The 27,851-nt window shown below is 47.3% G+C and overlaps 3 protein-coding genes across 3 annotated transcripts in view; all 3 read left to right on the top strand.

Annotated features, from left to right (window-relative positions):
* Positions 1-27,851, top strand: part of LOC311216457 (antigen WC1.1-like) — a gene marked incomplete at both ends in the record, with an annotated part of 568,360 nt that overhangs the window by 120,416 nt on the left and 420,093 nt on the right. The gene's annotated exons all lie outside the window — the stretch shown is intronic.
* On the top strand, positions 309-1,241 carry LOC311216642 (olfactory receptor 14I1-like; the record flags this gene model as incomplete). Its single annotated transcript, XM_084298171.1, has 2 exons — positions 309-602; positions 963-1,241. 2 exons carry the CDS (start codon positions 309-311, stop codon positions 1,239-1,241), a joined length of 573 nt encoding a protein of 190 aa, XP_084154297.1.
* LOC311216641 (olfactory receptor 14I1-like) lies at positions 8,127-9,101 on the top strand (the record flags this gene model as incomplete). The annotated part of the gene is made up of 1 exon (XM_084298170.1): positions 8,127-9,101. One exon carries the CDS (start codon positions 8,127-8,129, stop codon positions 9,099-9,101), a length of 975 nt encoding a protein of 324 aa, XP_084154296.1.

The following is a 27,851-nucleotide window of genomic DNA, read 5'->3' as shown; positions in this document are numbered from 1 at the left end:
ATACTGAGAAACCTGTGTCCAGTGGGCACCTGAGATCCATCCCCAGTGGTTTTCAGCAGACGCTGTAGGGCAGTACTGACTCTGGCTGAGCCCACAGAGGACCTGTCTGGTCCCTCTACACCCATAGGAACTAAAACTGAGCACTAGAGGCAGGAGCACATCTTCCTCAAAGGGAAGTAGTAGTCTGTCTTGCTGAGCAGGTTTTGATGAAACATAATATATAGCTATAGGTATTGCACAGAGAAATTTCTCTAACTTGTTCTGTGTCTTTTCCACCATTGACAGCCATCCATGCCCAGAGGCAGCAAATGTCCAACAGCAGCTTCCCCACAGAGTTCCTCCTCCTGCCATTCGCAGACACACGTGAGCTGCAGCTCCTGCACTTCGCGCTCTTCCTGGGCATCTACCTGGCTGCCCTCCTGGGCAACGGCCTCATCATCACAGCCGTAGCCTGCGACCACCACCTCCACACCCCCATGTACTTTTTCCTCCTCAACCTCGCCCTCCTCGACCTGGGCACTATTACCACCACTGTTCCCAAAGCCATGGCCAATTCCCTGTGGGACACCAGGGCCATTTCCTCCTATGGATGTGCTGCTCAGATTTTTTTCTTTTTCTTTTTCCTTTCAGCAGAGTTTTCTATTCTCACCATCATGGCTTACGACCACTACGTTGCCATCTGCAAACCCCTGCACTACAGAACAGTAATGAACAGCAGAACTTGTGTCAACGTGGCAGCAGCTGCCTGGGGCATTATTTTTCTCTATGCTGTGTTGCACACTGCCAATACCTTTTCCCTCCCCCTCTGCCAAGGAAATGCCCTGGACCAGTTTTTCTGTGATATTCCCCAGATCCTCAAGCTCTCCTGCTCAGATGCCTACCTCGGAGAAGTTGGGCTTCTTATGCTTAGTGTCACTGTAGCATCAGGGTGTTTTGTTTTCCTTGTGTTGTCCTATATGCAGATCTTCAGGGCTGTGCTGAAGATCCCCTCACAACAGGGACGGCACAAAGCCTTTTCCACATGCCTCCCTCACCTGGTTGTGGTCTCCCTGTTCATCAGCAGTGGCACATTTGCCTACCTGAAGCCTCCTTCTACGTCCTCCTCTTCTCTGAATCTTTTGCTGGCAGTTCTGTACTCAGTGGTGCCTCCAGCAGTGAACCCCCTCGTCTACAGCATGAGGAGCCAGGAGCTGAAGGATGCAGTGTGGAAAGTGATGACTGGAGTGTGTCAGAAGCAATAAATGGCCTGTTTTCTTCTGCATATCACTCATAATGTAACTCATTATATTCCCAAATGTTTATTTTCTGTAACTGTGCCTTGCTGGTTTTTTTGTTTGTTTGTTTGTTTTCCTTACTTATGATTGTGTCTGCAAAGGCACAAAGACATAACATTTTTCCTTCCTGTCACTTCAGTATCTACCTGCCTTGGGTGACTCCAAGACTTGGTGGAAACAATGAGCCAGGCTCTCTGTATATTTCAATAAAAGAAAGGACCCTGCAGTGACTTTCTTGCCTGAGATCCTTCCTCAGACACCTGTGATGGAACTGCAGAGGCACTTGGCTGTGTGCATAGGTGGAGGGGCGAAGAGTTCTGGCACAACAGCATTACCAGAGAGCCCGAGGGCTTGGTCTGTCCTGAGCTGCTCTCTTTCACCTCCCACACTCTCCTTCAGAGCCCTTCTCTTGCTGTGAGTTCTGATTGCTCTTGTTGCTTGCTCATTGTGCTGCTGTGGGGAAGTCCTTTGTCCACAGGCCAGGGTCTCTAACACAGCTGGCTCCGTACCAGCACCTCCAGCATGAAAGGGGATCTGGCACTGAGGGCAGTGCCTGAAGGCTCAGCTCTTCTCCCACATCTCATCTCACGGATATTGCAAAGGAATGGACTCTAAGGAGGCTCCTTGCTTTGCTTGTTTCTCTGTGGGCTCAGGGCGACGGGATCGGCTGATCACCAAGGATCAGCTTTTAGGCAGGGAAGGCTGATTTTGGAATTGCCAGCTGGTGTCTGGCACCCATAGAGATGGTGACTTCACTTGCCTGTATCCACAGCATGCAATAGGTGTGAAGGCGGGCAGGTGTCTTTCTGGAGGGAAGTGGAAGTCACCAGGAGAGCCCAGGGGATTGGCAGGGACAGTGTGTGCCAGGGAGTCAACAGGACATGGAGCCCACAGAGCATGAGCATGTCCAAGGTGGAGCCACCCAGAGGTAAGGTGCTAAACCTGGGATGGAACAGGCAAAGGAGAGCTCTGCAACTCCAGGGAACACAGCAAGCATAGAGAAAGCAGTCTGCTGAATTAGTTGTTAAACCTCTGGTGAAATTTCAAAGACTAGATGGTATGAATCACCCCAAAACATCTCTGACATTGGAAATGAGTTGGACTCAATGAGCTTTGTGTGTCTCTTCTACGAGGGGAAGGCGAGGAGTTGAGGTAATTTGCAGATGTCAGCAGCAGGGACAGTGCCACTGCCCTCCACTTTTCCACTTGCTGCTGTTAGGAATGTTTTAACAATTTGTGTCCATAAAGAACAGTCCTGTCTGTCTCTGGGCCCTGCACTGGCAATTTAATTCTTGAACCACAGATGCAGTGTGTCCCAGTCTCCCCCTCATTCTAGTCAATTTATCAAGTCTTCAGAAAATACTCCTCAAATTTATGAACCTGTTTGCTTTTGTTATTCCGGACTTCTATTTCTAACAGTTACAGCCTTTTTTTCCGTCTTCTTCGAGATTAACTAAACACAGCTATAGGTGTGAGTGTCCCTGTGAATGGCTGGTGAAGAATGTTTTAATTACTGGTGAAGTGTCAATAAGAAAGCTATTTGTGTTTGTATGAAGTCTTTGATGTCTGGGGGTTTCAGAACAACTGATAACAACTAGTGATTGTTATGGGATACTATGCAGGCCCCTGATATCTGGCCAGGTGGCCAAGAGATTAAGAAGAAGAAAAAAAAAAGCTGAAGGATGGCTGGGAGACAAGACCTGCAGGAGATGTTCTATAAACTTGATACGGTGCCAAAGGAGTACAAAGGGGAAGGACGAGAAAAAAACTTGGAGAGGAAGACTACGAGACTTCAGCATGAAAGACCCCTAGAGACCACCAGAGGGACCACCAGAGACTGATGCGCATGCTCCAGTAGGACGGACTGGATCCCGGAAGCTAATTATAATAACCTGTTTTTTTTAGAAGTAGTAATGAATATGTATTAATCTAGGAGCATAAAAATCAGCTGCTAGATGTAACTGGTGTGCGTCCTGGTGGAGCGGAGACTCCCGGTGCACCCAGCGCTGTTTGCTTACCTCTATTCTTTTATATTCTTTTAATAAATCCTATTTTTTATTTAATCCTAATTTGAAGATTGAGCCATTTCTAACACTGCTTTGGGGCCATTCCAGCCTGGGCTGCTCTGCTGGGCTGGGCTGGGCTGGGGAGAGGACGGGGAGGTGCGGAGAGCTGGGGAGGGTCTGGGCTGTGCTGGTCTCCTGGCAAAGACAAGGAGGAGCAGCAGAGCAGGGGCTGGGCTGGGCCCTTGTTCTCTGGACACCCTGGCAGATGCTGCCCCAGGGCAATGGTCCCAGAGCAGCCCCTCACAACCACCTTTCCCAGCACTGGGCTCTTGGCCCAGCTCACACAGGTGGTTTGGAAGGACATGGAAGGACACCAAATGATTACATCAGGAATCCACGTTTGCCTTGTCCATATGAGACGGCCCATAGTATCGGTGCAGTGAGATGAACCTGAGTGAACACAAGTGCCAGAAACTACTCCCTAAGGTTGCTATCATGTGCAGTGGGACAGACAGAGTCTCAAGGTCCCTTCTCTTTAGAGGTATGGTCTCCTGGGAAACCAGCTAAATAAAGCAAATCAAGACAACATGACTTTCACACCAACTCCTTCTCTGTAGAGTTCTCACCATTTTCCTAAAATTCATTTCTTGATTCACTTTTCCACACAGAGATGGGCATTTCCTTCAGGATGCACTGGTGTTGCTAAATGCTACATGGGAAAACATGAGGGACTGTGCAGGGCATCCCCTGCACCCACTGCTCCTGGGGGGGGAGGACGTAGGCTGGGAAGAGACCTCCTGAGCACAACAGCTCCTTGTAGCCTTGTGGATGCTGGCTGTGAGATCACTTCTGTCCCAGCCCCTGGCTGGCCAACAGCAGGGAGGCAGAGCCTCTGGGGTCATAAAGGCCATTAGAAAGCTGCCCCCGGCAGGATGACACGTATGGGAGGCCAGGGGAAAGCCAGGAAAATAAAGTGGCAGATTGGTGGAGAGAAGACCGAAGTGGCTAAGAGAAAGGAAAGATTTGGAAGAGAGAAAAGGGTTTCAGGTAAGGGTGCTGATGCTGGAAAATATTCAAGTTTGGCAATATTTCTAACTTGCAACCTTAGGACATACATGTAGTCCTACCCGAAATGCCATCCCTCACCCTGAACAAATCCACTGCTCTAATCCCCAGCATCAAATCCTACCTTGAACTCAAACTCCAAACACATCTCCTGTTACCATTAGTCTTAACCTATTGATCACCCTAATCTCAGGCCTTTAATTTCTATTATTAAATTCACAGTTTTAATAGCAGCCCTCATCCCCAAACAAAGCAGATAATAAAACCGTAACCAAAAATCAAGCCCATACCTTAAACAGTGACTGGCTACCCAAAGCAGAACACCAAAGCCTCCCTCTAAGACTCTGACAAATCCCTAAACCTGGAAAGCAAGATCTAATCCCTAGACCCTAACCTGAAGACCTAACTCCCAAATCCCTGCACTCTGATCATGTAATCAAATCAGGTTGGCCCCAAGAGGCTGATATAGATCTGGCCAGGTCAGAGGGCTCAAGGAGATGGGTGGGGATGTTCTTCTGAGGTAGGTCACCTGTGCCTCAGGATCTCAAGAGGAGGCCCATGGCTGTGCAGGTGGGTGTTGGAGTATTGTGCCTAAGGGCCTGATAGGCCGCCTTCAGGCACATGGCTGGTGTATCATAGAATCACAGAATATCCTGAGTTGGAAGGGACCCATAAGGATCATCGAGCTCAACTACTGGCACCACACAAGTCTACCCAAAAATTCAGACCATATGACTGAGAGCACTGTCCAAACCCTTCTTAAACTTCAGCAGGCTTGGTGCTGTGACTATGTCCGTGGGGAGCCTGTTCCAGTGGGTGACCACTGAAAATAATAAAATAATAAAAAAAGAAAATAATTCGGCGCCTGCCCCTCCACTCTCCCTCGTGAGGAAGCTGTAGACCACGATGAGGTCTCCCCTCAGCCTCCTCTTTTCCAGGCTGAACAGGCCAAGTGCCCTCAGCCGCTCCTCATACGTCTACCCCTTAGGCCCTTCATCATCTTTGTAGTCCTTCTCTGGACGCTCTCCAACAGTTCCACAAAGAAACCCATGTGAGCCTCACCCATAACCTAGATCTCCCCGCTTTTACTTTAAAACCATTCTCCCTTCTCCTGTCATTAAGTGATTGAGAAAAAAAAAATGCCCTCCATCTTTTTAATAAGCTCTCTTTAAGTACTGAAAATTTGCAATGAGGTCACCCCGGAGCCTTCTCATCTCCAGGCTGAACATCCCCAGCTGTCCCCCAGGAGTCTGTACTGGGTCCAGTCTTGTTCAACTTATTCATCCTAGACAATGCAACAGAGTGCAACCTTAGCAAATGTGCTGAAGATACAAAACTGGGAGGAGGGGCTGATACTCCAGAAGTCTGTGCCGCCATTCGGAGGGACCTCGGTAGACTGTAGAGCAAGGCAGTGAGGAACCTCATTAAGTTCAAGAAAGGCAAGTGCAAGGTCCTTCTCCTAGGAGGAATAACCCCATGCACCAGTAGAGGTTGGGCGGTGACCTGTTATAAAGCAGCTCTGCAGAGAAGGACAAGGCAGTCCTGGTAGACAGCATGTTAGCCATGAGTCAGCAATGTTCCCTTGCACCAGCAATGTTCCCTTGGCCAAGAAGGCCAACGGTATCCTGGGGTGCATTTCAAAGAGTGTTGCCAGCAGGTCAAGAGAGGTGATCCACTCCCTCTACTCAGCCCTGGTGAGGCCTCAACTGGAGCATTGTGTCCAGTTCTGGGCCTCCCAGTACATGGAACATGGAACTGTCCCAGTACAGGGACATGGAACTACTGAAGAGTCCAGAGGAGGGCTACAAAGACGATGAGGAGACTGCAGTATCTCTTATACAAGGATAGGCTGAGAGAGCGGGGCTTGTTTAGCTTGGAGAAGAGAAGTCAGAGAGGGGATGTCCCTTAGAGGGGGATGAGAGAGATATGTTCTAGGGGAGTTTTATATATTTTTTTAGCTAAAGGTAAAGATCCCATGTTAGGGTAAAGGCAAAAAGGAAGGCAATATTTTTAGGAGGCATACCCTGACAAAATGCTAATACTTACATTTCCAGTCTCTGAAGTTCTCATGGAATCTATCTTATACAACGTCTGGCACCTCAGAAGTGCTGTACTTGAGAAGAAGTTAAGAGAAATCCCAACTTCTTGTACTGAAAGTTCTGGGCCCCATTTGAGCCTTAAGACAACAAACTCAGGATGAGATGTCTCAACTGAGTCCTTGTGATCTCTTGCCTCAGCTTGGGAAAATGGGATTCCTGCCAGTCACAGTCTGGGTGTTCTGCCTAAAAGTGGAAGAGGACAAGGTGATTCTTTGATGCAACTCCTCCTGATAGGAGAAATGACACTGCTGAAAGTAAGTGTCACTCCTCATCTGGCGGAGGGATCATAGGGGATTGCGTCAGCCTGTTTCAAAGTTGGTTCCCTGAAGGCCCAGTGACAGACATCTCAAGGGACACAAGAGAGGGCAGGGAAAGTGAGGCCTTGGGATGGAGCTCTGCAGCTGAGCTGGGCTGGGCTCCTGGGCCCAAGGGCAGCTCCTGGCAAGCGGGCAGTGCTGCAGGGAGACAGCTCTGCCCAGGAGCAGCTCCTCTACATAGTGCAGGGCTGGGGGCACTGCCTGCAGGGGACAAGGGCAACTGAGAGAAGGGAAGGAGATGTTAAAGGCAGTGTGGAGGCGGGATGCTGAGAGCTCACTGCGGGAGAAATCTTCACAGCCCTGAACAGGGTAAGTCTCTGTCTGCAGGGCAATGCAGATGCAAGTATCCTAGGGCTCTCTTCTACAGTTGTCAGTTCCATGGCTGGTAGTCCTGAGGGATGTGTGGCTCTAAACTACAGTAATATAGGTTTCCTGGCTTATATACTGGCTTCTCCAGTGCAGAGGATGGGGCTGTTTCCTGGATCAATGATTTCCTGCCTAAGCTGTCACAGGGGCAGGACATGAAGTTTCCTTCTCACAGGGCTGGTGGCAGGCTGTGAAGCCAGGTTGCAGGCAGGGTGCCCAGGGCTGTGGTGCCGAGCAGGGTCCATGCTGTGCCCCAGGGGAGTGTGCTGGGGCAGAGCCTCTGCTGCCTGCCAGGCTCAGCACTCAGCCTGCAGAGGAGCTGCCCAGGGAGCTGTGGGCTGAAGCTGTGGCTGGTAGGAGCAGGGCAGGGTCCTGCTGGTGTCCAGAGGCTGCTGCCTTGTTCAGACTGCTCACAGATCCACAGCACCCCAGGGGCAACCTTAGGTGAGAACAAAAGGAAAGGCCAGCACATGCACTAACGGAAGGGAAGGAAATCTCTGGTGTTTCTCATTTCTTTTACCTGCCTTGAAGGAGAGTCATGGGGCATGATAATGGAGTTGTCAGGCTGTGTCCTTCACTGAGGCTTTCAGAGCATGACACTGAAAGAGAACTGTAGGTCGATGAAGAGCCTCAGAATTTCTCTTCACACTCCTCTCCTTACAGAGAACACCAGCACCACCTTTAGTGTTCCTCATGGGATTGCTGGATGTCCTGCTTGGAACCTGAAAACAGAGGTGCCTCTGGCCACTGGGCACCACAGATTCATCCCAGCGCCCTTCACCAGATGTTGTAGGGTGGTACTGACTTCTGCTAAGCCCTCAGAGGATCTTCCTGGACATTGAGGCACCTCAGAGAGAATGAAACAGAGCTCATAAGGAAGACACAGTGTATCTTGTTGAGGAGGAATCTCTGAAACACAATAGCAGTTTTACTCAGACAAGTCTCACTAATGTGACTATTTTTCCTCCAGTGAAAGGCATCCATACCCAGAGGCAGCAAATGTCCAACAGCACCTTCCCCACAGAGTTCCTCCTCCTGCCATTTGCAGACACACGCGAGCTGCAGCTCCTGCACTTCGGGCTCTTCCTGGGCATCTACCTGGCTGCCCTCCTGGGCAACGGCCTCATCGTCACAGCCATAGCCTGCAACCACCACCTCCACACCCCCATGTACTTCTTCCTCCTCAACCTCGCCCTCCTCGACCTGTGTTCCATCTCCACCACTGTCCCCAAAGCCATGGCCAACTCCCTGTGGGACATCAGGGCCATTTCCTATGCAGGTTGTGCTACCCAGGTCTTTTTCTTTGCTGTCTTTGTCGCAGCAGAGTTTTCTCTTCTCATAATCATGGCCTATGACCGCTACATTGCCATCTGCAAACCCCTGCACTACAGGACAATAATGACCAGCAGAACTTGTGTCAACATGGCAGCAGCTGCCTGGGGCAGTACTTTTCTCTATGCTGTGCTGCACACTGCCAATACCTTTTCCCTCCCCCTCTGCCAAGGCAATGCCCTGGACCAGTTCTTCTGTGAAATTTCCCAGATCCTCAAGTTCTCCTGCTCAGATGCCTACCTCAGAGAAGTTGGGCTTATTGTGGTTAGTGTCTGTTTATTATTTGGTTGTTTTGTTTTCCTTGTGCTGACCTATGTGCAGATCTTCAGGGTCGTGCTGAGGATCCCCTCACAGCAGGGCCGGCACAAAGCCTTTTCCACATGCCTCCCTCACCTAGCTGTGGTCTCTCTGTTCATAAGCACTGCCACATTTGCCTACTTGAAACCCCCCTCCATGTCCTCCTCATCCAGGAATCTTTTGCTGGCAGTTCTGTACTCGGTGGTGCCTCCAGCAGTGAACCCCCTCATCTACAGCATGAGGAACCAGGAGCTGAAGGATGCAGTGTGGAAAGTGATGACTGGAGTTTTTGAGAAGCAAATAACTGCATGTCCATTTCATATCACCCTTAATGTAACTCATTAAAGGCCAAGGAAGATCTTGTTGTTTTCTTTTTTTCGTTTTTCTTTTTTTTTTTCTTTTATCTTTTTTTTTTTCTTTTTGTCTTTATTTTTTTTTCTTTTTGCTTTACTTATGTGGTGATATATTTTAAAAAATAAAAAAATCCTTTTATTTCCTCTTCCAGTTCGCTACTGAATGTCTCATGTGACTCTGAGACTTGGTATAAAAGAGGTGTATTTAATGGGAAATTAAATATTTAATGTGTATTTAAATAAAAAGATGGTTCCTGCAGTGACTTGCTTGCCTGAGATGCTTCCTCAGAGAAAGGTGGCGGCACTTGGCTGTGTGCAGAGATTGAGGGGAAAAGACTCCTGGCACAGCAGCAATGCCAGGGAGCCCCAGGGCTTGGTCTGTCCAAATCAGCTCTCCATTTCACCTCCCACACTCTCCTACGGAGCTCTTGTGTTGCTGCAAGGACTGATTGCACTTGTTACTTGCTCATCGTGCTGCTGTGTGCACAGGCAGGGACAGGCCAGGGGCACTTCTCTGACACAGCTTGCTATATACCAGCATCTCCAGTATAAAAGGGGATCTGCTCAGGGCAGTGCCTGAAAGCCCTGCTCTTCTGCCAGAAATGCTCTCATGGATATTTCAAAGGAATAGTCTTGAAAGAGGCTCCTGGCTTTGCTTGTTTCTCTGTGGGCTCACGCAGATAAGATAGGAGTCCCAGGATCATATTTTAGGCAGGGAGGGATGATTCCATTCCTGCCTGTTAGTGCCCAGCACCCATGAGATTTTGACTTCACCAGCCTGTATCCACAGCATGAAAGGCTGTCTTCCTGGGAGAGTCAGGGAGGACCAGCAGAGCAGGGGCTGGAATGAGCCCTTGTTCTCTGGACACCCTGGCAGATGCTGCCTCAGGCCAGTGGTCCAAGAGCAGCCCCTTGCAACCACCATTCCCAGCACTGGGCTCTCGCCCCAGCTCGCACAGATGGTTTCTTCCTTTGGATATGGACACTAAATGACTACATCAGGAGTCCATGTTTCCCTTGTCCATATGAGACTGCATCCGGTGTGGGTGTGGTGAGATGAACCTGAATGAGACCAAGTGCCATAAGCTGTTCCCTAAGGGAGCCAGCCATGAATTCCAGTGGGACAGAGAGAGTCTAAAGTTCACTTCCCATTGGAGGTACAGTCCCCTAGAATACCATCTGAATAAAGCAATCCTAGCCATCATAACTGTCACATCAACTCCTTCTCTGCAGAATTTGCCTAAAATATGTTTTCCCAAAGTATATATAAAGTTCTTGAATCACTTTTCACACATGGGTGGGCATTTCCTTTAGGATGCAATGGAGTTGCTAAAGGCTGCATGAGGAAACGTGAGTCTGGACATGTAGAAGACCTTCTGAAGCATGAGCTGGTTGGCAGGCAGAGTACCCGAGGGACTGTGAAGGGCATGCATCTGGTGCTCCTGGGTGGGATGGAAAGAGGCTTCCTGAGCACAACAGCTCCTTGTGTCCCTTTGGATGCTGGCTGTGAGGTCACTACTGTCCCATCCCCTGTCTGGACAACAGCAGGGAGGCAGAGCCTCTGAGGTCACAAAGGCTTTCAGGAAGCTGCCCCCAACAGGGTGACACACTTGGGAAGGCCAGGGGAAATCTGGGTGAATAAAGGTGGGAAATTTGGGGGAGAGAAGAGGGACTTGGCTAACAGAAAGGAAAGATCTGGAAGAGGTGAGAGGGGTTCAGGCAAGGCTGTGCTGCTGCAACACTTACTAGGAAAACGTCCATGTCAAGCCCTGGCAATATTTCTAAGCAGTAACTGTAAGCCCTACCCCTACATCTAAATGCTATCCCTCTCTCTGCAAGGAATCCACTACTCTTACTCCTAACCCCAAATCTCACCTGGCGTGGGTTAGCCAAGTCCCAAACCCATAAGGCCTTATCGTACACTCTTAGGTCAATTCTCACCCTATTCCTCAGCCTTTCATCCCTAGCACTGAATTCCAGCCTTAACATGATTCCTCAACAGAGCCCTGAAGAAAATCCCAACAGATAACAGCGTCTCCACACTAGACACAGACTAGAACCCAAAGCAGTAAACACACGCCTCCCTCTAATACTCTGCCCAACCACTAACCCTGGAAGGCAAAATCTAATCCCTAAACCCTAACCTGAACACCTAAGCCCCAAACCCTGCATTCCTGTGGTCTAGTCACCTAGCTTAAGCAGTTTGGCCTCATGAAGCTGAGCAGGGCATGAGAGGTCCTACAGCAATCACTTGGTCTTGGAGGAGGCAGGTGAGGTGACATGGATGTGGTCAGGTCACAGGACTCAAAGAGGAGATGGGTGGGGATGCTCTGCTGGGGTCAGCTTTGCCTCAGGCTCTCAGGAGGCAGCAGGAGGCCCATGGCTGTACAGGTGGCTGTCAGGGCGCATTCTCAAAGCTTCTTTGACTATTACTTGAACTCCACAGGCTGGAAATACTGCACTTTGGGGAGCTTTCCAGCTCAGAGTAGGGTAAGCACATGCCCTGAGCCAAGCTGGAATATCTGTGAGGAGTCCCACTGGTCCTGGAATCACCAGCGTGTGTGTCACCCAATGTGTCCTGTCAGGAAATGCATGGGTGTGCAGAGCTGGGCCATGATAGTGTGGTCCCTGTTGTTCTGGGATGTGTGCGTGCGTTGGGTCTGGTGCAAACACCTGGGCTTGTTTCTAATCTCCCACCTAAGCACAAGTGTGGAATAGCTCACCCCCTGCCAAAACCCTCCTTGTTCTATCTCTTCCATGGAGGGCAGAGCCAAAAAAAAAAGCTCTGAGCAATTTTCCCAGGGTTTTCATCTGCTAGCAGCCCCAAAGCAGCAGCAGTGTCTTGCCATTGCCGGCTCAAGGGTCTGCTGGTGCTTGTCTGGGCTCTGCTTTTACCTTGCAGGTGGGAGGTTGTATTGGGCTTACATGGAATTGGTAGGGCACAGTGATAAGCATTTTCAGATTCTAAAGGGGGTTAGGCAAAATTCTCTGAAATTGTCTTTCTCACAGGGGAGATGCTGTCTGTTTCTCTAACTGGAAAGCTCTTCAAGACTTGAAGGAGGATGTACAGCCGCTGGGGTGGGTTTCAACCTCCCTCAATTTACTTATGTTTAGTTATAAACACCTAATCCCCACTCACTCCCAGGGAGCCACTCAGCCTGTCTATTTTCCAGGACAATCCTGCTATATTATTAAGCTGGAACAGAGCTTCCCTTTGCAGCTCTCTGTGGAGCCTCCATGTGCCTGACATTACTGGCATGGTGGCTCAGCTTGAGCTGGAGGACTGAAGCATGCTTTCTTCCCTTGTTCAAATTGAAGTGCTTGTGAGGAATGCTTTCCATGTGGTTGATGCTTGAGTACAGCCTTGGGCTCCTGTCTCCTGGTAGGACGGTCACATGGAAGTGGGCAGGATCTTTAATTCTCTCACAGATGGATTTAGTTGTAGGCCTTGCAATGGGACATGGTCGGAATAGAGGTGTCTCTTTGCTTTTACTTAGCCAGCTTAGATAGATGAAAGAAAGGAACATTTTCACAGCCTACTTTGGGTATGAGAGCCTAGGAAACATTTAGATGAAGTAGGAAGTACTTCAAGTTATGTAAGCAGGCCTAGAAAGTGACCTATTGACTGGACTAGCTATGTGCAGCTTATGAGCGTTGTAGCTGTTTACATGCCAGCTTCAATCAGGCTCATGAGGCTTCATCTATTTTAACATTTCTTGCGCACACCAGAGCCTCATCTGAACTGGGAACCACTTCACCATCCTCCCTCCTCCTCCTCTTTTCTAAACACTAGCCCAATATTTCTTAATGAGGATAATTTTTTCCCCTTTTCCTTTTCCTCCTGTTCTCATGTATATTTATGAAACACACAAACAAAACAAACCTATCCCTTACCAAATCATTTAACAAAACAAAATATATTTTTATCCTTCAGTTCTGATCTGCTGAAGCTGGTACTATAATTATGATGATTGACTGTGCATTGACATAAGTTGATCTGTTTTCCTTTTTGGAAAGAAAATACTAATGACTGGAGCATGTTGTTGTTGTTGTTGTTGTTGTTCTACTCTTGCAAGAACAGCTTATTTAAAGAAGCATAACAGCTCTTTCTCTGAGCATTTAATGAGAGGCAGCCAGTTGAATCACTTCCATCAGCCTGAAGCTCTGATTCCTGAACTTTGCATGGAAGTCCTTCATTGCATTTTTGCTTGAATTTGAGGGCAGTGTCACCGCAGATGAAGACACTGAATGAAGAACAGTAATGCAAGCATACAAAGGGGAGATACAATGAAATGGCTTCTGGAGACTGACTGGTCAAAGACTCATACAAATGTTCTGCACTAGAAATCAGTTTTGACAGAGAAATTAAACCTGAAAACACCTTCACTCTGTCTTCATTAGAGCCCAGTCAAAATATTTATTTATTTATATATTTTTATTTATTTATTTATTTATTTATTTATTTATTTTTAAGATGAAACCTCAATAGGATCCTCATTAAACTGTCTGGTTGTTTTTGCCTTCCTCTGCTGCAGCTGGCACTGACCTCCACTGGACACAGGATATGAGACTGGATGAATCAACAGTTTGACTGTGGTATTGTGGTGGTGCTTATAAGGTAATCGCCTCCATGATTATCCCCTTATGGCTCAAGAGATGTTCATTCCCACATCAATAAATGTAATATGGCTGAGAAGCCTGTTTATTCTAATTAGTCTGTTTATTATTGAAGTGTTTGAGAACTCCCTTCTGAGCTCTACTTTTGAAGGCTTAATTCTATAACTAGATATAACTATGTATGGGCAGATTCAACTTTCAGGATTTGGATGCACTATACCGGGTCACGTCCTTGAGAAAGGTGGAATTACTTCTGTGAACTAAAACAGGAGGAGGCTATCACAGTTTATCACTTCAATATAGGCCTTATGTGCTACATAGCCTTGTGCCAGCTCTTTGCCTCTGGCTAAATTGCACTTCAAGCCCTGAGGCAAATACGCAAATTGAAAGCTACCTTGAGAGTCAGGGTTGGAGAATGTTCTACTTGACTGGGGATAAAATAAAACTTAAATAACATCTTTGGATTTGGTTAAAAATGAGCTGGTTAAGCAGCACTGGCTGCTTTATCATAAGAAATGGCAGTATTTGCTGTAAGGGATGCCTAAAAAAGACATGAAACTACTTGATCTTATTGGAACCATTTCATAATATGTTCATTTTAAACATGGGCAGCAAATTCTATCGGTATGGCAAGAGCACTTTATCAAGAGAACTTTGTGATGCTTAGATGATGATTTCTACCATTTATTATTACAGCTGTGGCAAAGATAGTGGTAAACTTTTACAGTTTATTTCTCCCAGCAGAATAGACACATATGGTCACAATTACATGTATGGTTATTACCATACTGTAAGAAGCTTGTTTTAGTATCTTAAAATATCAATAATTTAGGCTGAAACATACTAGGTGGGTATACCTATATATACCTATAGCTGAAGTGTTTGGAAAGTTTCAATGCATCTTTTTACAAGAACGGAGGTAGAAAAACTGTTCTAAGGTTGGAACTGTTCTCCAACAAAATTAGTGTTTGGATCAAGCACTTGGAATTCATCAGCAAGTTTATATAGTGTTAAGGATGGGGCTTTCAACACTTTCATTATTTACTTCAAATTTGATCAAATCACAGTTGCTGAAGATATTTCTGGAATGGACTGTTTGGATCAGATGACTCAATGCTTTTTTTTTTTTTCCTTTTTTTTTTTTTTTCTCATCGTTAATATTAATATAGAAATTAAAATTATGGCAAAAAAAAAAAAAAAAGTTTTTAATGCCATGGAATCTTGTGCAATCTTCATGACATGTCTATGGCTTTCTTCCTGCCTTCTCTGTTTTTATTTTTATAGTTGCCTGAATATTTACCTGGGTGAGTTACGTTGCCCTACTAGCATTAGCAAGATTTGATTATGTGCTTAAAAGTTGATTCCGATTTTCTGTCTGTCCCATTTTTCAGTGATCAATACCCACGTGTTTTGAAATACTGTTGTTAATGTTTATGAAAAGACTTATTTGTTGACAAATGGTACTCCTCTGTGTCTAAGGACTTCCAGAATGCTTCAGCCTATGTGTCTTGAATAATGCTTTTATTTTAGAATATTAGAAAGCTCTATAGCACATTATCATTCATTAATGGAAACAGCATCCAGGTGCATTATATTAAATAAATATTGTGTTTATTGTATTTATTTGAGTCATATATCAAAATTCTGGAACCTATAATGTTACAATGCTCACATGCTACTTGATCTCCACCTACTATATTTTACCACCAGCAGTTATTGCTATGAATACTGCACCAAATATGCAAAAGAGTTGCATGAACTCTATCATACAAGAAAATTATATATTATGTTTTCTATTTTAGAAGTGTATCTGATTTTAAGCGGCACTTAGGCACTCACTCTAAGAATTTTTTAATAGGAAGAGTGTGTGCTGTAAAGCTTTAATAGGATGTAAAATGCTTCATTAAGCATTATCTAACATGTCTAAAGCAAAATGCAGACTAAAGATGTGGTACTTTGGATGTTATTATAATTTCCCCTAGCATCATATGTAGAATTACAATGCCAAGTGATTAATTTCCACACTTAAATGTAAGCAGAAAATGAAGCTCTAAGTTTGATTTCAGAATATAAATATACTGCGGTAGTGGAGAATAATTAAGGGCTTGATGTTCTCTTGTACTTTCTTGCAGATGGTTGGAGTCCTGTTAACTGAACCATACGCTCCACATGGGAGAATAGGTCTGCCCAGGCAGACTGTAGTGCTCATGTCTCAGGCTTTCAAATGCACTGGTGTTCAGACCTTTCGGACTGCCTTTGTCACTATTTCATAATTCTTTGGGGATAAGGAACAGAGTTTAAAAAAGACTGGATTTGGGGACATGGCATTTTTCAGGCTCAAGACTGGCGAACTATCCCTGATTAAACTGGTGTTTTTCAGAACTATTTTCCAACCTTTTTGCCATTTGATTTTCTCATTGTTGGAGCAAAATGTGTGAATGGCAATCCTGTCTAATAAGCAATAAAATGAGAAGAGATAATGTGTTATTCAGACTCTCAAAAACAAATCTGAAAGTTGTTTTTTTGTTTGTTTGTTTGTTTGTTTGTTTGTTTTTTTCTTGATGTTTTGTCTCAGTGCTAAGATGCTTGAAACAGGATCTAATCACATTCCCTGCATGGGTATGATCTCCCATGTTTCTGTTCAGATTTTTTAAAATCATTGCAAACATCTACTGACAGTATCCATTTAGAATGTTTCTCAGATCTTTCCTGTACTGATAATTATTTGGCAGGGACCAGGACTTGCTGCTACAAGACTGTTGTATACTAGGGTGAGACTGCTATCAACGGAAGGAGAAATTTGTTGGATTATCGGAAATCCAGAGGAAACCAGCTGTGAGGCCTACCATTGAACACTGCTTTGTGAATGCCAAGCAACATAGAAAATGTTAAAAATAGGCTTCAATACTTAGAGCAACAGGCTTTCAAACCTCAACGTTTGTTCTAATTGTCTTGGTGTGCGAAAGCTACTGATACTCTCATTTCTTGAGTAGTTCCAGGAATTTAAAGTCTGAGCCACTTGCTGTGTCATGGGTTTACGTGGCAAGGTTTTGGTGTTAGGGGGCCACAGGCGTGGCTTCTGTGAGAAGGATCTAGAAGCTGCCCCATGTTTGGCAAGGGCCCCACTGCTGGCCAGAGCTCAGCCAGTAAGTGATGTTGTTTTGTGCTTCTGTGAGAGCAGATTTAAGAAAAAAAAAAAAAAAAAAAAAACACAACACTGCACCACACAGCAGCTGGGAGAGTGAGAGGAGTGAGGAACAGCCTTGCAGGTGCCAAGGTCAGTGAGGAAGGAGGGGGAGAGGTGCTCCAGGCACAGAGCAGAAGTCCCCTGCGGCCTGTGGTGAGGCCCATGGTGAAGCAGGCTGTCCCCCTGCAGCCCATGGAGTACCACGGTGGAGCAGGGTTCCACGCTGCAGCCCGTGGAGGAGCCCACGCAGGAGCAGGTGACCTGGTAGGAGCTGCTGCCCGTGGGGGACCTGTGCTGGAGCAGTCTGCTCCTGAGGGATGGAGCCCATGGTATGAAGCCATGTGGGAGCAGTTCTGGAAGAGCTGCTGCCTGTGGGAAGCCCACGCCAGGTCAGTTCAGCAAGGCCTGCATCCTGTGGGAGGGACCCCACAGCACAGGGGACAAGAGTGATTGAGAAGGAGCGGTGGAGAAGCGCTATAGACTGACCATAACCCCAGTTACAATATACAAAATACAAAATACAAATTTGCCAGTCACAATAATTACTGCGCATTCTCCCTGTCCTTATCTCAACCCTTGAGCCCTTTTGATTGTATTTTCTCCCTGTTCCTCTTTGAGGAGGGGGAGTGAGAGAGCGGTTGTGGTGGAGCTCGGCTGCCCACCCGAGTAAAACCACCACACTGTGTAAGGAGAAGAGCAAGGCAGAGTACACATACCCACACTTCAGGTGACATAGCAATCCAGGTGGCCATACTGTGACCTGTGATGTTTATGCATGTATCTACTCCTTGCTATTTTTCCCCTAAAATACTGTTCCTTTCATGGAAAGGATTACATACTGCTTTTTCTCTTTAATCATCAAGTTGGTGATGAGCTTGAGACCTTCAGAAGCTACTTAGAGAACCAAAATTTTATATAAAATTTTGACTTAAAAGTTGGACATGCAAAATCTGCAGATCCAAAGGCAGATGCAGGGATAAAACTGTATGGAAACTGACTTTTAGATCAATAAAACTCACACATGCTTTGTTGTTGTTATTATTAAAAGTCCATGCAATGGCCAGTTGTACAAATTGTCAACTGTCAATTGTAGAAAACTGGAGAGCAGCTAAAACTGAGCCATACAAGGAAGTAAACTTCTGAATAATAAATGCAATTACTTATTTTATAAAATGAACCATTTTATTTTATTTTATTTTATTTTATTTTATTTTATTTTATTTTATTTTATTTTATTTTAATTTATTTATTTATTAAGAAATAGCTTCCAGAGTTCAATCTCTGTTAGCCAAAATGTGATCTTGAATCTAGGTTCCTCACATTGGCGTGAGTGTCTGCCTGTAATGTGCTGTGGAGGTTGGCTATTAGGCTTTGTGCGTGGCAGCAAGGTCATTTGTGAACCTCATTCACTGGAAGCAGGGAAATGTCAGAGAAACTATTTAAACACGTATCATTTCTCTCTTCACACCTAGTCTCTACTTTTCATCTGCAGTCCCTTCTCATCTACTCACATTTTTCTTCCAGCACAAGTAGCAAAACAGATGGGCTCACAGGTCATGGGGAATTTATGGGAAATGCTGTTTCAAACGTGTTACTGGCTACAAGATGCTTCTTTTCCTATTGTTCAGTGAATGGGACTAGATAAAGCACTACACTTCCCTGATAAAATTGCGTTTCTTTTTTCTGGCTTCATCCCCGATGAATTACTTGTATTTTGAAAATACCTGCATTTCCTTTGGTGAGGCTTGATTCTTTTGGGCTACTTTTAATTTATTTAACGTTCAGTGAGGGTCTGATTTTATTTAACAAGCAAGTGCAACTTACCCCCCCAGTCTTAATGGCATTGCAACCACATGCACTGCACTATACATTTATTGTAATACTCCTCCCAGCTTTCATTGTATTCATCGTGTCTAGTTTATTTCTAGTCACTATATCCACATTACCCTTTTCCTGTGGCCTGAGTGGCTTTTGAGCATGTTCTGTAAGGAAGCAATCCTATATTAGTCTTATAATCATGCTTGCTTGGTAGTTTTTCCCACTAACATTTTCCTAGGAAACGTCTAGGTAATTGAACTCCTCCACTGGATCAGTACGCTGGATTTGATACAGACTTCCTTCATCTGTAAAAACGTTTCCTGATATGCTTTCTCATCCTCTTCTGAAAGTCTCTGGCAAGGTCCAAGGACTAACTTTTTCCATATCTAATTCTTCTGTTTACTTCAAACAGTCCCTGTTGTGTCAGCCAAAATCCTAGTGTCATTTATTTCTGTTTATTCAGTATTCTCCCTGTACGCAAATTACTCCCTCCCTCATTACTTTTGTTTTACCTCACCCATCCGCAAACTTTATACCTTGGTAATTTTATCTCCCAGTTGATAGTTTGAATTAACCAAGTCTCTGTCATTCCAATGTAATCATAATTTTCCCTCAACACATGTTTCTAATACAGCAATCTTGTTACATATGTTTCTAGCATTTGTAAAACACATTCATCCTGTTCTTTGTCCTTTATGGTCACTTTTTTTTTTTTGGAATGTGTAGAAAGAAAGGGTTTCCACATTGACTTAATTTACAAATTCAGTGCCCCTTTCTCTAAGCGTTAATGTCCGTATCTTTTTTTGTCTATGTCAACTCTGGCTTCTGAGTAATACAAGAAAATTAAGGCTCTTTAAATTACTTTTCTCATCTCAGTCTGAAAGTGTTTCTACAGAGAAAATGTCTTTTGATTTTGAAGGGTTGTTAAGCCTTCTCTTTAGGGAAGAGACCTCAAACTTCTCTTCACAGAGGATTTTGAACCAGTATACCAGTAGTTAGCCTATAAGATCAATCCTTTGCCTCCTTTATTCAGATTGCCCTTTGAAAGTTACTTAAATGGTAGACCCACATGATTAGTAATTTCTTTGTCCAGCAGACACTCATGCTGTCAGTCCTCTCTGGGTGCCAATACCTTCAGTGTGCACTAAGATTCCTGGAAGCTTTCTGACACCCTTTCAGTATTTTGAACTTTTGTCTGGTTGAGAATTGGAATATTGATTTACTTGTCTGGTTTGCTTATACCACGTGTTGTCCCCTCCACCCCCTCCCCCTTTTTTTTCTTCATTGTTCTCCTTTTCTGATAGAGATAGGGTGATACAGAAGAGTTTGGATGCTTATTAATCAAAAATAAATCGAATTTTGGAAATGGAAAACAATCACTTATCTACCTGTAAATGGCAGAGAGCTGCTCTCTCGCTATGTTGCAGCTGCCCATGGAAAGTACAAATCTGGGCTCAGAGGGCTGAAATAACTCCACCCTGTTCTGTTTTGAACCAGTCTAATCTTCACTCCAGCTGCTTCTGCCTAAACACAGGGCAGCACCTTAACTATCCAAATGGCTGATTAAATGATAGATTTACCACTTTTCCTAATCTATGAAAAGCGCAGTTCAAAACTATGTGTTTCTTAGTTGAATAAAGCCAGAGGAAAAAGTGATTCTTCCGTGACTCAGATTTATAGCTTCGCTCTTCCTTTCCTCCTTTCTCACTTTCACTATGTCCTATTGTCAGCTGTTCCTCTCCAGTTGCCCTATTTTACAGCTATTGCTTCCCACTTCTTTTGATATACATGTATTTACCTATAACCCATGTCTATATCTGCACACCAACCTTCTCTTGTCTAGCTAACCGGAGACATATTTCACTGCAGTTCTGTGAGCTGCATGAGCTATTATGATTCTGCCAGCTGATGAAGACTGACCTGCTGTAGAGGGAATGAAAACCTGGGACGTCTTTTCATTCTTCCTGTCAGTAAAACACCTGCTTCTAAGCCTTCCATTAAGAGAAATAATAATAAAAAAAACCACCATATTATATTACAGTAAAACTACACAGTGCAGAGAGATGGATTTAGGCAATATGTGTTTATCCAGATGGGAATACTTCGAAGTCTGAGAGTGAGGGCCTCATACTTCAAAGGGCTCTAAGGATTTATGGAAAAGTCTGAGAGTGCCGTGTGAATCCATCAGCATGGACACAGATTTTGGAATCTAGATGTTCGTGTTTGACACATGAATGAACACATGAACCATAAATAACACTGATCCCTGTTTGTAGGAGATGAGCCTTTGATGAGTGGAAGTGGTTCTATTTTGCTGTATCCTGGGATAGAGAGCATGGGAAGCAGTGCATCACTAGTTAGTTCAGGAGTGACTGATAGATAGGGTGGACCTTGCTAGCTCTTGTGTAATCTATTTGCTACTTGGAGAAGTTTCTTTCTGCAGTGAGATATATCTTCCTCAGAACTAAATGGAATCTAATTATTTGTGGGCTGAAATAAGAACAAATTGAGATATTGAAGAACTATGTCTAGATCAGCAGAGCAATGAAGAAAAAGTCCAAGAGAGGAAAAAGTGTATGACAGCATAAGAGAGGAAAAAGGTAATTCAGAATGCAAGTGAATGCATGTAGGAGAAGAAACTAAACAAAATTACACACCACGATTGTAGAAATAGATTAAGAATACAGATGTAAAAGATAAGTAATAGAGAGTGAAAACATGATTATACCAAGAAAACTGTGTTTAAAAACATGCATTTACCTAACTTAGTACTTGCAAACTACCATGGCATCAGTGCCAAAGATTACTTGACTACTGTTAGCTTGTGCAGCACTAAAAGCATAATCATGTCAATTGCTTGTTTGCATGATTTTTCATATTTCTAAGAGTTGACATGGAAATGATCCGTTCTGTATCAGTACAATTTCTGAACACTTGAAAAGAGATACTGTGGCTTCCCCTTCAGAAAAGAATCTCGAGAGCCGAGTACAGGGGGACAATCACTTCCCTAGCCCTGCTGGCCACACTGCTTCTTATTCCAGCCAGGATGCTGTTGGCCTTCTTGGCCACCTGAGCACACTGCTGGCTCATATTCAGCCAACTATCAACCATCACTCCCAGGTCCTTCTCCGCCTGGCAGCTCTCCAACCACTCATCTCCCAGCCTGTAGCTCTGCTTGGGGTTGTTGTGCCCCAGGTGCAGGACCCGGCACTTGGCCTTGTTGAACTTCATGCAGCTGGCCTCAGCCCATCGGTGTAGCCTATCCAGATCCTCCTGCAGAGCCTTCCTACCCTCGAGCAGATCGACACACGCACCTAACTTGGTGTCATCTGCAAACTGACTGAGGGTGCACTCCATAACCTCATTCAGATCATCGATAAAGATATTAAAGAGGACTGGCCCTAGTCCTGAGCCCTGGGGGACTGCACTAGTGACCGGCCTCCAACTGGCTTTAGCTCCAGTTAAATGTAACTGGATTACAACAGCAGGCATGCTTCTAGCCACAGGTGCCTTTTTCCAGAGAGCAAGCTGAAGCACATGGCAACCCACAGGCTGCTGCACCCTGAGGGGCAAGGGCAGAGCAAAGCCCAGGCTGGCACAACACAAAGCGTTGGGGACGGCCATGGCTGCGGAATGCTGGCCCCAAGGGCGGTTGGGCGGTTGGGCAGGCCTGTACCGGCTGCCCGTGCTGACGGGGAGGCTGCTCGGCTGCCTGCTCCTCCCGCTCAAGTGTCGGCTCCAGACACAACCTCAACCAGAGGGAGTCAGCTTCTTTTTCCTCTCTCTTCAAGCAGGACGGTGACACGATCGGGTCAGGACGGGAGAGACGGCTGCATGAGGATGAGGGGACAGGGACGGCCTCGGTGAGTCGTTGGAGACCCTTGGGTACTCAGGCAGGGGATGCCCGTGGTTAGAGGGGGATGCTGCTCCGTTTGGTGCTTTTCCTTTCAGACAGAAACATCCCTAGCGATGAGACCGGACCGTGGCACACTGCTGGCCTCTCTCGCTTTGGGAACTCAGCCAGAAAACATGCCAATGCTCTCCAGGACAGATAAGACAGCCCCAAGCCATTCCCCACCACGGTGTCACTACGCTAAGTGGGAATACGGCACATTTAAGCTACAACAAGTAAACATCTCCTGGGCATCAGGAAGATGGGAGATGGACAGCCTTGGTGTGAGGCTGGGAGAGCCTCGTGCAAGGAGGAAGGAATGGCTTCCAGTGCTGAGAGGGGGTGGCTGCTCGGTTTGTCGCCTCCTCTATTAGAGCTGGAGACACTGACAGTGCTGGAATGAAGCCATGGCACACTCCTGGACTCTCTCGCATTGAGAAATCATCTGGAAAAGGTGTCCACAATCTTTGGACAGGTAATTTCGCCCCAACCCACACCCAACAACGGCCTCATAGCAAGCAGGACAGTGACACACTTGGGCCAGGATGGGAGTGACTGCTCCATCAGGATGGCGGGAGACGGATTGACGTGGTGAGACGCTCGGGTCCGTTAGGCACAGAGGCAGGGTCAGCCCCTGGTCACACGGGGATGCTGCTCCGTTTGTTCTTTCTCTTATTAAAGCCAGACACACACAGCGATGGGAAGCTGACGACGGCACAATCCTGGCAACTCTCCCTTTGAGAAGACATCTGGAAGGAACATCCAGCACTCTCCAGGACGAGTATCATCGCCCGAAACCTCATCCACCACTGTCCACAGAAATCAGGAAGGTGACACGATCAGACTAGGATGGCAGTGACCACTCCATGGAGACGACGGAACACGGAAAGCCTCGGTGAGTAGCTAGAGACCCTCGGGTACAGAGGCAAGGGTTGCCCGTGTAGACAGAGGGACGCTGCTCCGTTTGGTGCTTCTTCTCTTTCAGCCAGAATCACACAGCGATTGGACCAGACCACGGCACAATCCTGGCCGCTCTCCCCTTGAAAAGTCAGCTGGGAGGAAGAGCTGCCAATGCTCTCTAGCACAGGCAAGATCACCCCAACCCACACCCTCGATGGTCCACAGCAAGCAGGAAGCTGTCAGAATGGGGGCAGGATGGCAGTGAATGCTGGATCAGGAAGACGGGACACAGACAGCATTGGTGAGTCGCTAGATACTCTTGAGCTGAGAGGCAGGGGCTGCCCATGGTCACAGGGAGGTGCTGCTTTGTTTTGTGCTTCTTCTCTTTCAGTCAGACACACACAGCAATGAGACAAGACCACGGCAAACTCCTAGCCTCTCTGCCCTCGACCACTCATCTGGGAGGAATAGCTGCCAACGCTCTCCAGGACAGGTAATATCACCCCAACTCACACCCACAAGGCACTAACAGCAAGCAGGAAGGTGACACGATCGGGGTAGGACAGCAGTGACTGCTCCATCAGGACGATGGGACAGGGACAGCCTCGATGAGTCCTGGTAGACCCTTGGGCACAGAGTCAGGTCACTGCCTATGGTCACAGAGGGATGCTGCTCCGTGTGTTCTGTCTGTTATTAAAGCCAGACACACAGAGAGATGGGATGAGACCAAGGCACAATCCTGGCCTCTCTCGCATTGAGAAGTCAGGTCAAGTGGAAGGAAGTTCCAGCGCTCTCCAGGACAGGTAAGATCTCCCCAACCCACACCCACCAGGCACTAACAGCAAGCAGGACGGTGACATGATCAGGATAAGACGGGAGTGGTCACTGTATCAGGATGACGGAACAATGACAGCTTTGGTGAGTCGCTGGAGACTGTCGGGCACAGAGGCAAGGGCAGCCTGTGGTCTCAGGAGGATGCTGCTCTGTCTCGTGGTGCTTCTCTTTCAGCCAGAAACGCACAGCGATGGAACCAGACCATGGCACAATCCTGGCTGCTCTCCCCTTGAGAAGACAGCTGTAAGGAAGATCTGCCAACGCTCTCCAGGACAGGTAAGAGCGCCCCAACCCACACCCAGCAGGTTCTATTTGCAAGCAGGACGGTGACACGATCTGGTTAGGACGGGAGTGACCGCTCCATCAGGTTGACGGAACACCGACTGCCTTGGTGAGTCGCTGGAGACCCTCGGGCACAGAGACAGGGGCTTCCCAAGCTTAGAGAGGGATGCTTCTGTGTTTGGGGCTTCTTCTCTTTCAGCCAGAATCACACAGCGATGGCACAAAAACACAGCACACTCCTGGCCACTCTCCCCTTGAGAAGTCAGCTGGAAGGAACTTCCAGCACTCTCCAGGACAGGTAAGACCTCATCAACCTATGCCCAGAAGCCTTTAAATGAAAGCAGTATGGAGACACGCTCAGGCAAGGAGTGCAGTGACCGCTCCATGAGGACAAACGGACACTGACAGCCTTGGTGAGTCGCTAGATAATCATGAGCAGAGACGCAGGGACTGCCATGGTTGCAGGGGGTTGTTGTTCTGTTTGGTGCTTTCCCACTTTCAGCCAGAAACAGCACAATCCAGAAACAGACACACACAGCGACAAGACCAGACCACGGCAAACTCCTAGCCTCTCTGGCCTCGACCGCTCAGCTGGAAGGAAAATCTGCCAACTATCTCCAGGACAGGTAAGATTTCCCAAACCCACACCCACCAGGCTGTAACAGGAAGGAGGAGGGTGACATGATCGGGCCAGGAGGGCAGTGACCGCTCCATGAGGACGATGGGACAGGGACAGCCTCGGTGAGTAACTGGAGACCCTCGGACACGTAGGCAGAAGATGCTCGTGTTCAGAGAGGGATGCTGCTCTGTCTCGTGGTGCTTCTCATTTAGCTAGAAATGCACAGCGATGGAACCAGACCACGGCACAATCCTGGCCGCCCTCCCCTTGAGAAGTCAGCTGTAAGGAAGGGCTACCAGCGCTCTCCAGGACAGGTAAGATCGCCCCAACCCACACCCACCAGGTTCTAACAGCAAGAAGGATGGTGACATGATCGGGGTAGGACGGGAGTGGTCGCTGCATTAGGACAACGGAACAATGACAGCCTCGGTGAGTCACTGGAGACCCTCGGGCACAGAAGTAGGGGCAGCCTGTTGTCTCAGGGGGATGCTGCTCCATTTGGTGCTTCTCTTTTGCAGCCAGATTCACACAGCGATGGGAGCAAACCACAGCACAATCCAGGCCACTCTCCCCTTCAGAAATCAGCTGGAATGAGCTGCCAATGCTCTCCAGAAGAGGCAAGATTTCCCCAGGCCACACACACCAGGTTCTATTAGCAAGCAGGATGGTGACATGATCGGGGTAGGACGGGAGTGACCACTGCATGAGCATGATGGGACACGGATAGCCTCGGTGAGTCACTGGAGACCCTTGGGCACTCAGGCAAGTGCTGCCCATGGTTACAGGGGGATGCTGCTCCGTTTGGTGCTTTTCCTCTTTCAGACAGAAACATACGTAGCCATTAGACCGGACCATGGCAAACTTCTGGCCTCTCTGACCTCGAGCACTCATCTGGAGGAAGAGATGCCAACGCTCTCCAGGACAGGTAAGATTGCCCTAATGCACACCCACCAAGTTCTATTAGCACGCAGGATGGTGACATGATCAGGGTAGGATAGGAGTGGCCACTGTATCAGGATGACAGAACATTGACAGCCTCGATGAGTTGCTGGAGACCCTCGGGCACAGAAGTAGGGGTAGCCTGTGCTCTCAGGGGGATGCCACTCCGTTTTGTACTTCTCTTTTTGCAGCTAGATTCACACAGAGATGGGAGCAAACCACAGCACACTCGTGGCCACTCTGCCCTTGAGAAATCAGCTGGAAGGAAGGGCTACCAGTGCTCTCCAGGACAGGTAAGATTGCTCCAACCCTCACCCCTGATGGTACACAGGAAGCAGGAAGCTGACAGAGTTGGGGCAGGACGGCAATGAATGCTTCATCAGGAAGTCGGGACACAGACATCCTCGGTGAGTCGCTAGATACTCTTGAGCAGAGACGCAGGGGCTGCCCGTGTTCACAGAGAGATGCTTCTCCAGTTGGTGCTTCTCTTTTGCAGCCAGAATCACACAGCGATGGAAAAAAACGATGGCACAACCTGGCCACTCTCCTCTTGAGAAGGCATGGCAGACTCCTGGACCCTCTCGCATTGAGAAGTCAGCTGGAAAAGGTGTCAATGATCTCCAGGACAGGTAATTTCGCCTCAACCCAAACCCCAGCATGGTCTCTTTGCAAGCAGGACAGTGACACACTTGGGCCAGGATGGGAGGGACCGCTCGGTCAGGATGACAGGAGACGGATTGACGTGGTGAGACGCTCGAGGTTGTTGGGCACAGAGGCAGGGTCAGCCCCTGGTCACACGGGGATGCTGCTCCATTTGTTCTTTCTCTTATTAAAGCCAGACACACACAGCGATGGAACCAGACCACGGCACAATCCTGGCCTCTCTCCCTTGAGAAGTCAGCTGTAAGGAAGAGCTGCCAACGCTCTCCTGGACAGGTAAGATCTCCCAAACCCACACCCACCAGGCCCACCAGGTTCTAAGAGCAAGAAGGATGGTGACATGATCGGGGTAGGATGGGAGTGACCACTAGATCAGGATGATGGAGCAATATCAGCCTCGGTGAGTCGTGGTAAAGCCTCGGGCAGACAGGCAGGAGCTGCCCATGGTCATGGAGGGATGCTGCTCCTCTTTTTCCTTCTCTTATTAAAGCCAGACACACACAGAATTGACTCCAGACCACGGCACACTCCTGGCCGCTCTCCCCTTGAGAAGTCAGCTGGAAGGAAGAACTTGCCATGCTCTTCTGGAGAGGTAAGATCACCCCAAACCACACTCACCAAGGTCCACAGCAAACAGGAAGGTGATTCGATTGGTCCAGGATGGCAGTGAGCACTCCAACAGGATGATGGCAGGAGTCAGACTTGGTAAAATGCTCGAGAACCTCGGGCACAGAGACAGGGTCATCCTGTGGTCACACGGGGGTGCGGCTCCGTTTGTTCTTTCTGATATTAAAGCCAGACACACACAGCAATGGGACGAGAGCACGGCACAGTCCTGGCCTCTCTCCCCTTGAGAAGTTATCTGGAAGGAACTTCCAGTGCTCTCCAGGACAGGTAAGATCGCCCCAACCTACGCCCAGCAGGCTGTAAGAGCAAGGAGGACGGTGACACACTGGGGCCAGGATGGCAGTGAGCGCTCCATGAGGACGAGAGG

Source organism: Netta rufina (assembly GCF_964035555.1).
Source record: "Netta rufina genome assembly, chromosome: 18".
NCBI lineage: Eukaryota > Metazoa > Chordata > Aves > Anseriformes > Anatidae > Netta > Netta rufina.
Note: the sequence above shows the minus strand (reverse complement) of the source record. Positions and strands in the feature narration are given on the sequence as shown.